Source organism: Mastigoproctus giganteus, chromosome 1 (assembly GCF_048544385.1).
Source record: "Mastigoproctus giganteus isolate SK-2022 chromosome 1, ASM4854438v1, whole genome shotgun sequence".
Lineage (NCBI taxonomy): Eukaryota > Metazoa > Arthropoda > Arachnida > Uropygi > Thelyphonidae > Mastigoproctus > Mastigoproctus giganteus.
Window position 1 is genome coordinate 258,472,182 of NC_143575.1, and position 14,704 is coordinate 258,486,885.

The following is a 14,704-nucleotide window of genomic DNA, read 5'->3' on the forward strand; positions in this document are numbered from 1 at the left end:
CTACATCCTTCTTGAAATGAGGCCTCCAGACCTGTATACAGTACTCTAGGTGTGGCCTGACCATCGCCTTATATAATGGAATAATCACCTCCTTATCCCTGCTGGAAAAATTCCTGTATATCATTCACAATACTCCATGAGCTACTCTTGCAGCCTGTCTGCACTGCTCAGAGAACTTCATATCTGCTTGCACAACCACCCCCAAGTCCCTTTCATTCTCTACCACTGTCAGTGTTGTACCACAGAGTTGATACGTTGCTCTGGGGTTGCTGTTTCCCATGTGTAGTACTTTACATTTGTCAATGTTAAACTTCATTTGCCACCTCTCAGCCCATCTGCTCAACCTTTCCAGATCCTGTTGCAGCAGCATAGTGTCAGTAGTGTCCTTGACAACCCTGCCAACCTTTGTATCGTCTGCCAACTTGGACATTAAGCCCGATATACCATCATCAATATCACTTATAAATACAGAAAACAATAATGGACCCAACACTGAGCCCTGAGGGACTCCACTAATAACATCAGTCCACGATGAGCAGTGTCCATTGATTACCACTCTCTGTCTTCTCCCCCTCAACCACCCCTTTATCCATAGCAGCAATTTGCCTCCAATGTCACACTGCTCCAATTTGTGTAGCAGTCTTCCATGTGCAACAGTATCAAAAGCCTTTCTAAGATCCAAGTATATAATATCAAAGTTATTCCCTGCATCCAGTTCTTTTGTGACTGCATCATAGTATCCAATCAAGTTGGTCAGGCAAGACTTCCCCTTAACAAAACCATGCTGTGTCTGAGCTATAACTGAAGTCTTGTCTAAATGATCCTGCAGTGCTTCTTTAACCAGTGCCTCCATTAATTTTCCTGGAACAGAAGTTAAGCTCACAGGTCTATAATTACTTGTGTCAGCCTTTGATCCTCCTTTGTGAATTGGGGTCACATTTGCACAACTCCAGTCCATGGGTACCTCCCCTGAGTCCAAGGAAGCTCTCATAATTATGGCTAAGGGTTTGCTTACTTCCTTTGCTGCCTACTTTAATATAACTGGATAGATCCCATCCACCCCGGGTGCCTTTCTTGTGTTTATCTTCAACAGTTTCTCCTCCACTTTACTCCCAGTTATTTCAAGATTCTGTAGCTTACTGCTAGAGTTGAATACACCTCTGGCATTCCCCTCGCTGAATACCTCCTCATGTGTGAATGTCGATGCAAAATATTCATTTAGTTTGTTAGCTACCTGAGCAGGATCATCAACACTTGACCCATCAATATCAAGTGGACCAATCTGATTCATCCCCTTCCTTCTAGAGTTTACATAAGTAAAGAACTCTTTGCTGTTTTTCTTTGCATCCCTTGCCAAGGATTTCTCGTAATCTGCCTTCGCCTGCCTAACCTCCTTTGTAACTTGGTTGCATATCACAACTTGTATCTATCATAGGCTTCTGTGTCATGTGTTAATTTGTATGTATCCCATGCATTTTTCTTCTCTGCCATATGCCTCATTAGTTCATCTGACATCCATTTTGGCCTAAACCTTGAACAATATTTCTTAGTTGGTATGTAAAGCCTAGTAGCTTCCAAGATAAGTTCTTTGAATGCTTCGCATTTTGAATTTGCTGTTGGTAACATCATCAGTTGGTCCCACTGTATAGAATTTAAATACTGTCTCAGTCCATCGTAGTCGCCTTTACGGAAGCAATAACCCTTCCCTTTACCCCTAATGGTAGTTACCTCTTTGAGTAAATCCCACTTCAGCACACTGTGATCACTGCCACCTAGTGGTTCATTTATCTGCAGATTCTTAATGCATGAAGAATCACTGCTGATAATCAAATCAAGAGTATTACTCCCTCTAGTTGCCTCCCGAACATGCTGATGTAGAAAACAATCATCCAATAAATCCACAAAAGCCCTGCTAGTGTGTGAGTAACCAGCCCCCAAAATCCAGTCAATATCTGGGAAATTAAAATCTCCCATTATAAGACACTCTGATTTACTGGCCCACTCTATTTCCCTGTACAGTTCCTTATTATACTCATCAGAGTCATTAGGCCTATAGCACACTCCTACTCTCAATTTTGATCTCCCAATGTTTATGTCACACCAAACTGACTCCACACTGCACTGTCCAGCGATGTCGACTGGCTTCACTTCCTTGGTTTTTATGTGTTTCTTAACTAATAGCATAACACCTCCCCCCTTCCTATCCTGTCTATCCTTTCTGTAGACGTTGTACTCCCCAAATTGCAGTTCCGCATCCCTTATATCTGTGTGACACCACGTCTCTGATATCCCAACAATATCTGCCTTCGATGTTTTGAGCAATACCTCAAATTCATCAAAAAAAAAGTTTTTGTTTTTTATATTAGGCCATATAAATTTCATTCTGCAGTAGTTTACACATGCTATCACACTACTTGTGATGAGATTGTTGGAATCAGGAACTGTCCTGGATATTATTTTCCTTATCACTATGATCAGCAAAGTCTTTGCAGAATTTCTGTTTGCATTTATGGGGATGAGTGAGCCAGAGAAAGCAGGTAGGTAGGGGTGCATGTGTGTGTGTGTGTGAGAGAGAGATACAGTCAGTTCTCGTATAACACGTGTTTACACTACATGAATTCGATCATACACGATTTATAAATAGGGGAACAATATCTTATATAACACAAACCGATTCGCTTATGCACAATTCGCCTTTGTGTTTACAAGAAATGGCAGTCGAACGCAGAATCACCCCAACCGAACGCAACACGATAGGAATGAACAGAAGATTCTGAAAATGTATTTGTTTTTTATATGTGAAGGGGAAACACGTTTCACCATAATAACGTAAAAACCAACACAATTTCAGCTATCGGTATAATCGCAAATGCAATTAGATCGAGTTTACTACCAGTTTATAACCGATTCCACTAGCAGAAACGCAAACTGGAAATTGTTTTTATTGTTTTATGGTAGTAACCCCTAGAAATGTGCTTTAGTAAAATGTGAGATGTTAATAGTGTATCTCAGCCTTTACGGTGTTGTTTATTCGGTTGATACACGCGTGTGCAGCTTTGTTTATGTGTATCAAGCGTGCCTCCTCGTTTTGTAATTGTGCTTTATTTCCTAAAAATGAGTAAAATACTTAATTAAAAGGTGTGAAAAGGAAGCGTCCTGGTGAAGACACTGCAGATTTAGAGAGAAAAAGAAAAGCAATATCGATAAACAGAGGCGGACTGGGTCAAAAATTCTTACCTGGGAAAATTTATAATGGCCTCATACTATGGTTTATGGCCAAAATTACACCGGCCACCAGGGTTTCCCCGGTAAGGCTTATGGCCAGTCCGCCTTTGTCGATAGAGAAAAAATATGAAATTGTGAAACGCTTTGAGCGAAATGAAAGACCATGTGATATTGCACGTGCTACAGACCTAAATGAGGCAATGCCGAGAATTACAAAGAATGCAGGGAAAATAAAAACAACTTTCATAGCAGGAACAGCTCAAAGTATAATTAAAATCCATTAGATCAAGACACAAAGAATTTGAAGAGATGGAACGGCTGTCATCTGTTCGGATAGAAAATCAAACAAAAAACAAGTTTGCTTATGATAGAAGCAAAAGCATTAGCAATATTTTATTACGTAATAGTCTTAATAAAATACGTAAGTATTTTATTACGATTATTTATTGTGTTTGGTAATGTTTTGGTTACAAATGTGTGTTCAATCTTGGGTGGTCGGCACCTAACCCTATTTTTCCCACTGGGCCTGTTGTTTATATTGCAATATTTTGCATTGCACGAGGATTTCTAGGAACACAACTATCGTGCTATTCGAGGACTGACTGTACTATTCTCCAACATGTATTCATGCATAGAAAAACAGAAACTATAGTCTAGGAAAAGCAATATTAATATATGATGCACTTATCATGGACTAATGCCCACAAGAATCCTGTGGAGAGTAAAATCTTAATGACACACAGGGAATTATTTTACAAATACAGTAGGCTCTTCTCTATAAAATTGACACAGTACAGGGACAGAACTGGTCTGTAAATTATAACAGCTCATGGCTCTATGCACAATGCCAGATGAACAATATTGTATTTTGCATATTAAATAATCTACAAAATAAACATGTCAATACTAGAAAACGTTGTTTCATCCCAAATACACAACAACAAAGTTCTCATAAACAAGTACAGTATTACTTGTTTATGAGAACATTCTCAAAAACTGGTAAGGCACATAAGCTGATTTGATTCACAGATAAAAGCTGGTACAAGTTGACTATGGTTGAAGATTCAGACAAACCTGTCCAAGTTCCAAAATAATCAGTGAAATTGTGAAGGTTTATACGGTAATGGTCAGGCCACATCTTGAGTATTGCATATAGGTCTGGAGGCATCATTTTAGGAAGGATGTAGAGCTGCTGGAATGGAGCAGAAAGGACAACAAGATTGGTGAGGGGGAACAAAGGGGTACTCTTACCAAGAAAGGTTTCGGTTCCGCAAATTTCAGTCCCAAGACTAGGCAAGGTGTTTAAGGCTTTAAATGTATTGAGCAAGCTCAGTGTTTATGGATTCTTCTTGCTCACTACACGCGAGGGGACAAATTCAAACTGAGGAAGGATGGTTGCAGAACAGATGTGCAGAAGTTTGCCTTTAGTCATATCATTTACCACTATTAATACTAATAGTGGTAAACGATATGATAGAAGTTATTTTTATTCCCGTGACTCAGTTTCTTCTTCCGAATTTTCTTGAACTCAGACATAAGTGGCCTTAATTGCATTTACCAAAAGGGTAACTGCTTAAAATAACAGTATTTTTCTTGCACGTGCGTAAAGGTTGTGACTTTACTTAAGTGTATTCTTTTGACAGGAAGTTTGATGGTATTCAAGCTCTCTTCTGCACTAATAGCTTGTAAAGTTGTGATGATAAATCTTCCACAAGAAATCACCCTACACCAGTGAAACAATAAACTCAATTAACATCAACTTAGTTTAAACATGAAACAGGACAACAATACACACTAATATCCAAAAATCCAACATCAATAGCAAAACACACAACAAAAGATCACCTGCAGTGTAACTTAAACTTTGCCACTTCACTAACATATATCAAAATAGCTGCTATTCTAGTGACATCTCTTTCCCTCCACAATTGTAGTCACTATGTTCCTCTAGCCATGGGCCTATTGATTGAAGAGTAACACTACAATTAAAGCAATGGTGGTCTACTTTGCTAATACACCAATGGCACTCAAGTTTGCAAGTTAAATGAAACCAGCAAGTTTCTCATGGATAACATCTACAAGAGTTTATTAATTCTTCATCCAAGTTAAGTGAAATTCATCATCATCATTATGAACTTGATCCAGGTTAGGTCTTTTCCATTGTAGCTGTTGGAGGTGGTCTTGATCTCCCCAACGTTGTCTTGGTCGACCCACATCTCTCTTGCCTGTAGGTTTGTAGTTAAAAGCTAATTTTGGGATCCGGTCTGGGTGCATTCTTTCTAGGTGGCTGATCCATTTTTTCTGATACTGTTTTATGTCATTTACTATGTTATCTACTTTTAATTTCTCATGGATATCTAAATTTCTTTGGTGGTCTAGTCTTGTAAAGCCTAATAATGGTCTTAAAAATCTCATTTATGCTGCTTCTAGTTTGTGTGCATCTTTCTTATTTATGACCCAAGTCTCACAGCTGTAGAAGAGGGCTGATTTTGAAGTGATATTATGCAGTCGTAATTTTGTTTCAGTTGTCATTTGTTTTCCGAAGTGGCGTTTAATCGTCCCGTTTAATTGTCCTGTTCATTTTATTATATTTTAGTGTGGATGTCTTTCCCTTTATTTGATATTAAATTTCCCAAATAATTGAAATCAGATATTTGTTCTATTATTTTGTCATCAATAACAATTTTAACTCTGTTTTTTCCACATAATCCCATTGATTTTGTTTGAGGTGGAGATTTTCATCTCGTACTTTTTACCTATTTTATTCAGTTCATTTGCTGCTATCTGTAGTTCATCTTTGAATTTTGCAAATATAACTTGATCATCAGCATATAATATAGTTTGGATTTTATTCCTGTTGTTCAACTGTATTCCGTTGTTAATTGTTTGTTTCCATTCTTTAATAATTTTATTGATGTAGATATTAAATAAATTTGGTGATAGTCAACATCCTTGTTTGACTCCTTTATTGGTGTTAATTGGATCTGATAGTTGGCCATTAGAATATTTTATACAGACTACTGAGTTTTTTATATAGGCTTTGCATTGCTTTCTGAAGTTAGGTTGGGATATTTTCTTCACGTAGAATCTGCCAAAGTTTTTCCCGGTTTACATTGTCATATGTTTTTTCATAATCAATAAACAGCAGGAATGTTGGTAGGTTGAATTCTTTTCTTTTCTCCAAAATTTGTTGTAATGAGAAAATAGCATCTATTATGCTTCTCCCTTTTCTGAACCCACATTGTTCTTCTTCTAAGAATTGTTCACTGTATTTATTAAGTTTATTCTTTAGTATATTAGAGTATAGATTTGAAGCAGTAGATAGCAGTGTTATCCCTCTGTAGTTGTTAGGGTTATTTCTGGAGCCTTTTTTGTGTTAATTGATTACTATTCCTGTTTCCCAATCTTTGGGTATCTGTTGCTTATGCCATATGATGTTAAATAATTTTAGTAGTGCATTTTTTAATAAGGTACCACCATATTTAAATAGTTCTACATTCAAATGTCTATGCCTGGGCTTTTTAAGTTTTTTGATTTTGTAATATTAACTCTAGTTCTTCCATTGTTATATTTTCTTCATCTTTGGTTACCACAGATTCATCTTCCAATTCCCTAGTGCCAGGGTTATACCATAGTTTGGAATAGTGTTGCTTCCATTCTGCTTGAGAGATGGAGTTAGTTTTTATTTGATCATTTGTGTTTAGTTGTAATTTCTTAAAAATTTTAAAACATCTTCTCTGTGGGCCCACAATATCACGTTCTAAGGATTTAACAAATTTATCCCAGTCATCTCATTGTGAAATATCCCAGGATTTAACAAATATATTCCAGTCATCTTGTTGTTAAGTGAAATTAACTTGGTTAATTAGGCTGTTATTTTAAAACAGGAAGGCTGAATTATGCATGCATACATGCACTCATCATAGCTGTATTATAATGTCATTAGTTACGCCTATGTACAATAAGGCACATGCACTGGTATATAGCAATACTGAAAGCTTTCTTCCACAATATATATAATGCAGTTTACATGCAACTATTCCTTGTACACACCATTCGGGTGCATCCATCAGCTATGTATACTGTTAGTGCAATTCTTCATTCTGTATTATCCTCTGCTGTGCTGCTTCATTTTGTAAAACTGACACATGGGTTGAAGTAATGAGTGAGTAGCTGCATTGCTACTGCCTCCCCACCAGAGTAAGGATCTGCTATAAAGACATGTTGTGGATTTACTGCATATTGATATAAAGATATAATATTCTTGTGGATGATCCAAAAATATTTATAAGATATGAAGATTATGGGAAAAGGTAAAATGGTAATAACCTGACAATTCAGATTTCTTTTAATATTAGTTTTTAAAATATACAGTAATGTTTTATCAGCTAAGGAACTTGTATGTAATATATATATATTGTGTGTAGCTAAATCTGATTATCCACTCAATTCAAAACAAATAGTCACCAAAGTTTCTAGAATGTCATGGGAAAAAAAATAATAATAATTAAATGTTATGGTACCATATTTGACACTCTTCTACTCCGCAACTGGTGAGTAAAATATGGTACCATAAAATTTAATGTTTTTTTTTATTATTTTATTTTACTCACCAGTTGCGGAGTAGAAGAGTGTCAAATTTTGCCATGTCATATAGTGACAACAGAAATTTGCAATGGAGCTTATTCAAAATCTGGAGGACTCTTGAGTACTCACTGGAGATTCAGCAAGTACTCAAGAATACTCACTGGAGGTTCAGATGATACCCTACTGATTTCTGACATGCTCAATGGACTAACAGAAATGAGTAAAATCCTAGCACCCTTGCACTTCTATGATGTGAATATTATAAAGGGTACAGGACATAAATTTGGCTTTGCTTACAGTTTTGCTGCAGAGTTTACAGTTTCTTTGCTAATATGCAGAAGTTTTCTGTATATTACCCTTCAAAAAAACATAGATGTGCATATAAAGGTACCTTATCATACCAGTGCTTAGTTATTTTAAGCTTTCATCTAGTGTGCAAGAAGCACCTCTGCAAAGTTTTGTAGGAGACAGATGTAGTTTGGGATAGTGATGCACTGCCAAACACTGAGGCAGATATATGTATCTGCTTGTCCAAATGTCTTACACTTCAGAAGAGGAAGTTGAAGTCTCATTAAAGAGAAACTTTATCCCAAGAACAAGACTTCCTTCAAGACCATATGGTAACACATCAAAGGCAATTGGTGTGAATACATAATTATTGTATCCAGTAAAAGGAACAAGAAACCTGTCTTGATACACACCAAAGCCATTCAAATAAAGCACACAATTATGACAGAATATGAAAATCTGATATCAACTTACATCAGACTTCTATATTCTGAATAATATTTACACATAAAAAATCTAATTAGAGGAAGTAACAAAGTTAACACCTTATTTATATAAGAAGGTATAAAGCATATTGTATTCTGACCTAGAATATTCCAATGTAACACATTTTGCATAAATTTTTTTTAAGCTTTCATGATGTTTCTGATATAATCAGAAGCACATCATGGACACTTGGTAAATTCCATTCATAAATATATTTCAGGTAAAACACATCAGCCACCAGAAACTACTTAACCTTAAAGCAGTGCTTCTATGCTCACCAAACGAAAACAAAAGTTACATTCATATTTTGCAATAAAAAAGATAAGGAAAGTATCAGTTTTATTGTGTTTTTTTAATGCTTTTTATGATGCACCAAAACCGACACATTTAGTTTCCAGTTAATTAAAAGACTGTTTTGGATATCCATACCTTGAGTGGTTTAAAGTAAATAGGATTAATATAGCACAGTCCTAATCTGAGTGGTACAAAGAGCACCAGAGGTTTCCACACTGAAGACCTGGAGGTAAAAGTTTTTCCATCAGCTTGGATTTCATCATTTTCCAAGGAAGAATTGATGTTGATTAGAGATATCTGATCTTTGCTTTCTGAAGTGTTGCATAGGTCTTCTAGAAAAAAAAAATAATAAATAAGCTTTAGCTAAGAAGAAAAATAGTTATCAATTAGTAACACAGAAATTAATAATATAAGTATATAAAATTAGTTTTACACCTCAAATAGGACCAGAGTAAATCTATCAAAGGAGAGGAGAGTTATACTTATAAGAAGCTGTGGCGAGCACTGATATTTATGTAACACAAGTGTTAGTATCAACAAAATGATGTAAGGAAGTAAATTTATATAGCATCAGCCAAAAAAAAATAAATAACAAAGTAACCAATATCACCAATCCCCCTTTCTGGCACTGAAGTGAATGTATCACTCTTACCAGTTGCTTTAAAGTTATGAGATTTGTTTATTAAAGATCAAGGACTTTTTACCTATTTCTTTCAAGTATTTATCCAGTCCCTCCTTAAATTTAGATAAACTTTCAACCTCCACAACAGTAGGTGGGAGTTTACTCCAACAGTAAATCCTTATGTCAAAAGGAAAATTTTCAGATACCCAGTCTACAATTATTCCCTCTCAATTTGAATGTCTTCTTGAGTGTGTCATGTGACTAAACATAAAAATACTCTTGATATTTAGTTTACTGTTAAATACCTTAAACATCTCAATCAGCTACTCTGCAGATTCCTGGTTTTCAAACACTGCAATTTGAAAAAAAAAAAAAAAAAAAAAAAAAAGTCTCTTAATAAGAATACTCTGCTATGCCCGTAATGTTATTTGGTTTTTAGGAGCATTAGCAACTAAGGCCATATGGCTCCGGGATATGCGGTGGTCATTCCCTGACCTTTCTGCATCCTTCGCATTTGGTGGTGACAGGCTCGAACCCCGATCTAATCAAGAAGCATGTGCTATGCACTGCTGCTCCTTTCCACCTAGCTACGGAGGCACCTCTATGCCCGTAATCAAGGATATTTCTTTGTACTCTTTCTAATAGGTCTACACCTTTCCTAAATGAGGTCTCAAAAGCCTGTATGTAATAATCAACTACTGCTTTATATAACTGAATAATCACAGCTTTATCTCTATTCACCAAATTCCTATATATCATTGACAAACCCCATGAGCTGTTCTAGCAACCTGTCTACTATACTACCCTTTGTATTAAGCCAAATGTATACATGATTTACTTAATGCTTCCCTTAACTTCCAATTGTGAACAAAGAATATGCACATCTTATGAAACCCTTTGTTTTATTCTCCATTATTCAGGTTCCAAGAAACTTTTTTGCAGATGGTTTTAATCTTTTATTTAGGTTTTATCTTATCAAAAGTATCACAGGAAGAACCTTTTGGAACTCTGGAAATCTTATATAAGAATCCAACAATATGCACTGTACTCAGCTTCAATAAAGAATACAAGCTTTGTTTCTTTAGGCAGGAAAAATGGCAAAACGTGTAAGAGCTTTTGTCAACAGCTATTGGAAAGAAGTCAGGATTCTTCTGCAGAATGACCTCACTCACACAAGTTTAACTCTTTTTTTCTACTTTATATAAGTGACAACTTTGCTAAATTTTCTCACAATAAGAACTCTGTTGAACAGTAAACCATTAAAGAAATAAATGTTTATGTACCTTTTCTCTTCTTTTTTATAATATTTTTAAATTCTATAATATAAACAAAGTAAGTGTATAGTGGTGTAAATACTTTGAGTTGTATTTAATTTCAGTGAATGCTGAGAATATTTCAGCCAAATAACCCAATCACTTCATATGCCTGCATTCCTCACCAAGAGAGGTTACTTTATGAATCCTCATCAAAACAGCAGCAAAAACAAGACCCAAAAATACTAACCCCAATGTTAATTTTGCACATAATAACCAAATTTGTTTTACTATGATAATGTTTTACAAAGGTCACAGGTGTTCTTTTTCATAGTCAATGTTCTCCTCCCTTTCATATTATAATGATCTATTATGTCATCACATGAACCATGCTGTTATGCTAGTAGTAATCACGTTTTTCCCCTCATTTTAGGCATTATTGGCACCAATAATAATCTCTCAACATTTTACAATGTTGAGAGATTATTATTATTTTTTATACAAACATGCGCTATAATAGCAGCACAAAACTTTCACAAGAAACAGAATAATCACATCTCACTAATAAACGTAAGTACAACACTAATTCCTTACGATGTTACTTATGCTAAAATAACAGTTTTAAGAATAACTTAATTTTACTAAGCAAAGCTTAATGTATTTATATTGGACAATTTATCACTATTTTTAATTTTGCGTAAGAAATCAATGATATCTTATAATGCATAAAATTTAACAGCATTAAAACTAGGGATGCATTTCTTTTACATTACACTGTTCAGAAAACTTCATATTATATTGCATAGTTACTTCCAAATCAATTTCATGTTTGGTAGTACCTGAGTGGTATGTTACTCTAGGATTACCATTGCAAACAAACACAAATATAAATTACAAATATTGTTAAAAAACCACAGTCAATGAAATTTCACTCACTGATTTGATATAACTTTTCCAAAAGCTCTGAATATTCAAGTAATTTTATTTCTTGGTGGGTTTTCATTTTTATGGCATTTATTTTATTCTTTAATTTTTAAATGTTATATTAAAAATGTCATAACATTTTAGTTCTGAAATTTATTTCTTATCATAGATCAAGGGATTTTTCACTGAAAATTGGCTAGCTACAGCTCCCAAGTGAACCTTCCCCCCTTTCCCCCACCAGAGGTGTGGAGTTTTTCTTCCTTCCTTCCATATACATATGTTAAACTTATAAGAATGCATGTCGTGTGTTCTTTCAGACATAACATAAATATATGGCCTTAGTAACTTTAGTACTTACCTTAAGTAACCTAACTCTTTTCTGTCATAACCAACTCTGATATTTAAATATTAAGTTGAGTTCAAGTCTGTAATAGTCTGAAACTAGTCTGTAATATAATTACAGCATTTACTGTTAAATGGAAAGGATTAACTCTCAATCAGAGAGGTCATACTTAGCAGCTACATAGCACTGCTACTAAAATCACCTCAGGAAGTACTATATTATATGTTCACATTATACATTTTTGTTTATATCAGCTTTGATTGTGGACACCTTCCATGTAGCAGTTAAAAATCTTTTTTACACTGGCAGACTATGCTGACATTTTCTGAAAAGTTAGCAAATGCCAAAGGGGAAAAAAGTCTTTTAATTTAAATATTTAATTTAGAATGATATAATTCCTTTAATTACATCATTCATAATGCATCTATTGTATAATGCATATACTGCTATATTAACAGTTTTATAATTTTTTACTTTTTTATTATTCAAATGAAAATAAATAATGTAAAGAACCAGTCAGCATGTGATAGATTTATTTTTATTTTTTCAGAAACAAGTGGGTGACTTAGAAAACATGGGTGCCACTGCACTTGTAGGCACAGAGTTGGGACTTCTGTCTTCAGGAATTAATTTCATTTATTACGCATTTCTGTTGAGAAAGATTGGTATAATCTGCAAGCCAAGTGAAAATGATATTCACTTGTTTACATAGTCATGCAATACATTGTTTATTTGTAGTCAGTTTTTTTTATTATTATTGTACTTTATGCTTTTGTAGATTTCTAAGCAAATCTGAAAAAATTCCTCCTCCCACAAGGAAGGTGATATTCTATCAAATGACACATCAGCATCAACTACCAACAGTGAAGAAATACCACTGACTCATCCATAGTGACATTACTTTAATTACCAAAGTTGCCAGTCATATAAAGTCAAAAATTATTCCAAAATTTTTAAATGCATAGGGTGTAGTCAAATAATTTCAAATTTACTTTTTCCATGGTCAGCACTACTATGCACACTTAAAAAATAAAATATCATTTTCATATTTTTAATAGTTGTCTTTTACAAAAACAATTTACTACCTAACTTTTAGAAGCCCATAATACTGCCACAAGTTAATTTCTGATTTAAGTTTTTTTTTTTTTTTTTTTTTTTATTGGTAGTAATACTGATAGCACTATTAAAATAAATTTCAATGTTAATTCAGTATTTTTTTTCATAAAGAAACAACTATACATTGTTTTATAATACAACATCAATTTATTGATTTCTTTTATTTTTTTAATTTATTTTTTCTGGTGAATAGTAACATAATCATTGCTAAAATAATATATCTAAGCATAATACATTATGCCTATGTATTTTAATTTAAAAATTTATGTATTTTATTTAATTATAATTTTTATTATTACTGATACTTATAATTTGTAAATGAAAACAAGAGTTTCTGTCTAAAATATTTTTATACATTTAAGAACAAAGTATTTACTTATTTCGTTTATGATGACAGCACTGTCCATTGCCACATGCACTACAAGGGAACTCCACCTATCATAAGGAGCAAGTCGCCTATAAAACAGCAAAAAGAATATATCAACAAATTCTTTCAGTTCAGCAGATATGTAATAACAGTATTCCCAACTTATAAAAAATAGAGTAATCAACTGATCATCTTATTTTAATCTGTGTGATGATGACAGTGACCAAGGAAATAATGTTGTGAGCAGAAACAGAAGAGTTTAAGGTGTGATAGGAGTGCCAACATAGATCACAAGATGGCGTTGAATGAAAGCATCATTAAAATATACAACCAAAGTGGCAAGTATGGTGGGCATTTGTCTTGATCCATATAAAGACACAAATGTAGATTGTTATTATGTAATCTCTACAATGTGAATTGATGTGAAACAGGGAATGCACAGCATCATGGAATCAGATGTGATGATTCATTGTGTACAGGAATCAAATAACACATGCAAAATGTTGTGGTCAGATTTTATCATCCAAAATCTGAGTCATCCTCTGTTTTTCAATAACCATTTGCAGAAATTAGCACATTTTAAGTGATGTAGTGGCAAAAGTTGATGCATTACAAGACTCATGTAAGAAAATGTGAAACCTTTTCACAACCCTCCAACATATTGGATAAGACATACAAGTTTTTTGTGCAAGATTCTGCAGTAAATTGGGTGGACCCATTTCCAATTTCATGCTAACTTCTGGCACACAATCTTTGGTCAGTAGAATAAAACAGTGAATACACAATTTATAATATTCATGTGCCCAGTCTCTCTGAGACCTTTTTGCAGGCTTCCAGGTGATAAGTTTGACGCTTTATGGCATTCAAAATTGCATAAAAAAAATCATTTCACATTGTTTTAAATAGTTGTTTTAAGGTTATATTACACAATGAACACATATTAAACACCATGTTTGTAATACTGCAATTTATAGCAATATAAATGCATCATATAGCCAGTTGCTAGTGAGAAGTGATAACACTTTTGAATACCTGATGAAAGTACTACCAGCTCTTTCCAACCCAGTTATTAACAGTTCCAACAATTTTACTTGAAATGATCATTATTTGCTAATCAACCACATTAAATATTACATATTTAAAATAGGTCATATGAATAGCTTATTGCTCCACACATCTCTATTATACAATAAAATATT

At 34.1% G+C, this 14,704-nt stretch overlaps 1 protein-coding gene across 2 annotated transcripts in view; it reads right to left on the reverse strand.

The window, feature by feature from the left end:
* The window catches only part of LOC150091823 (cysteine protease ATG4B-like), a 73,345-nt gene that overhangs the window by 24,360 nt on the left and 34,281 nt on the right, over window positions 1-14,704 (reverse strand). For both annotated transcript variants that reach the window (XM_090385834.1, XM_090385840.1), the window contains 2 exons: window positions 13,515-13,594; window positions 9,016-9,212 (listed from right to left, as the gene is read on the reverse strand). In XM_090385834.1, coding sequence (XP_090241960.1) covers window positions 9,016-9,212; window positions 13,515-13,594 — 277 coding nt within the window. The remainder of the gene's footprint in view (window positions 1-9,015; window positions 9,213-13,514; window positions 13,595-14,704) is intronic.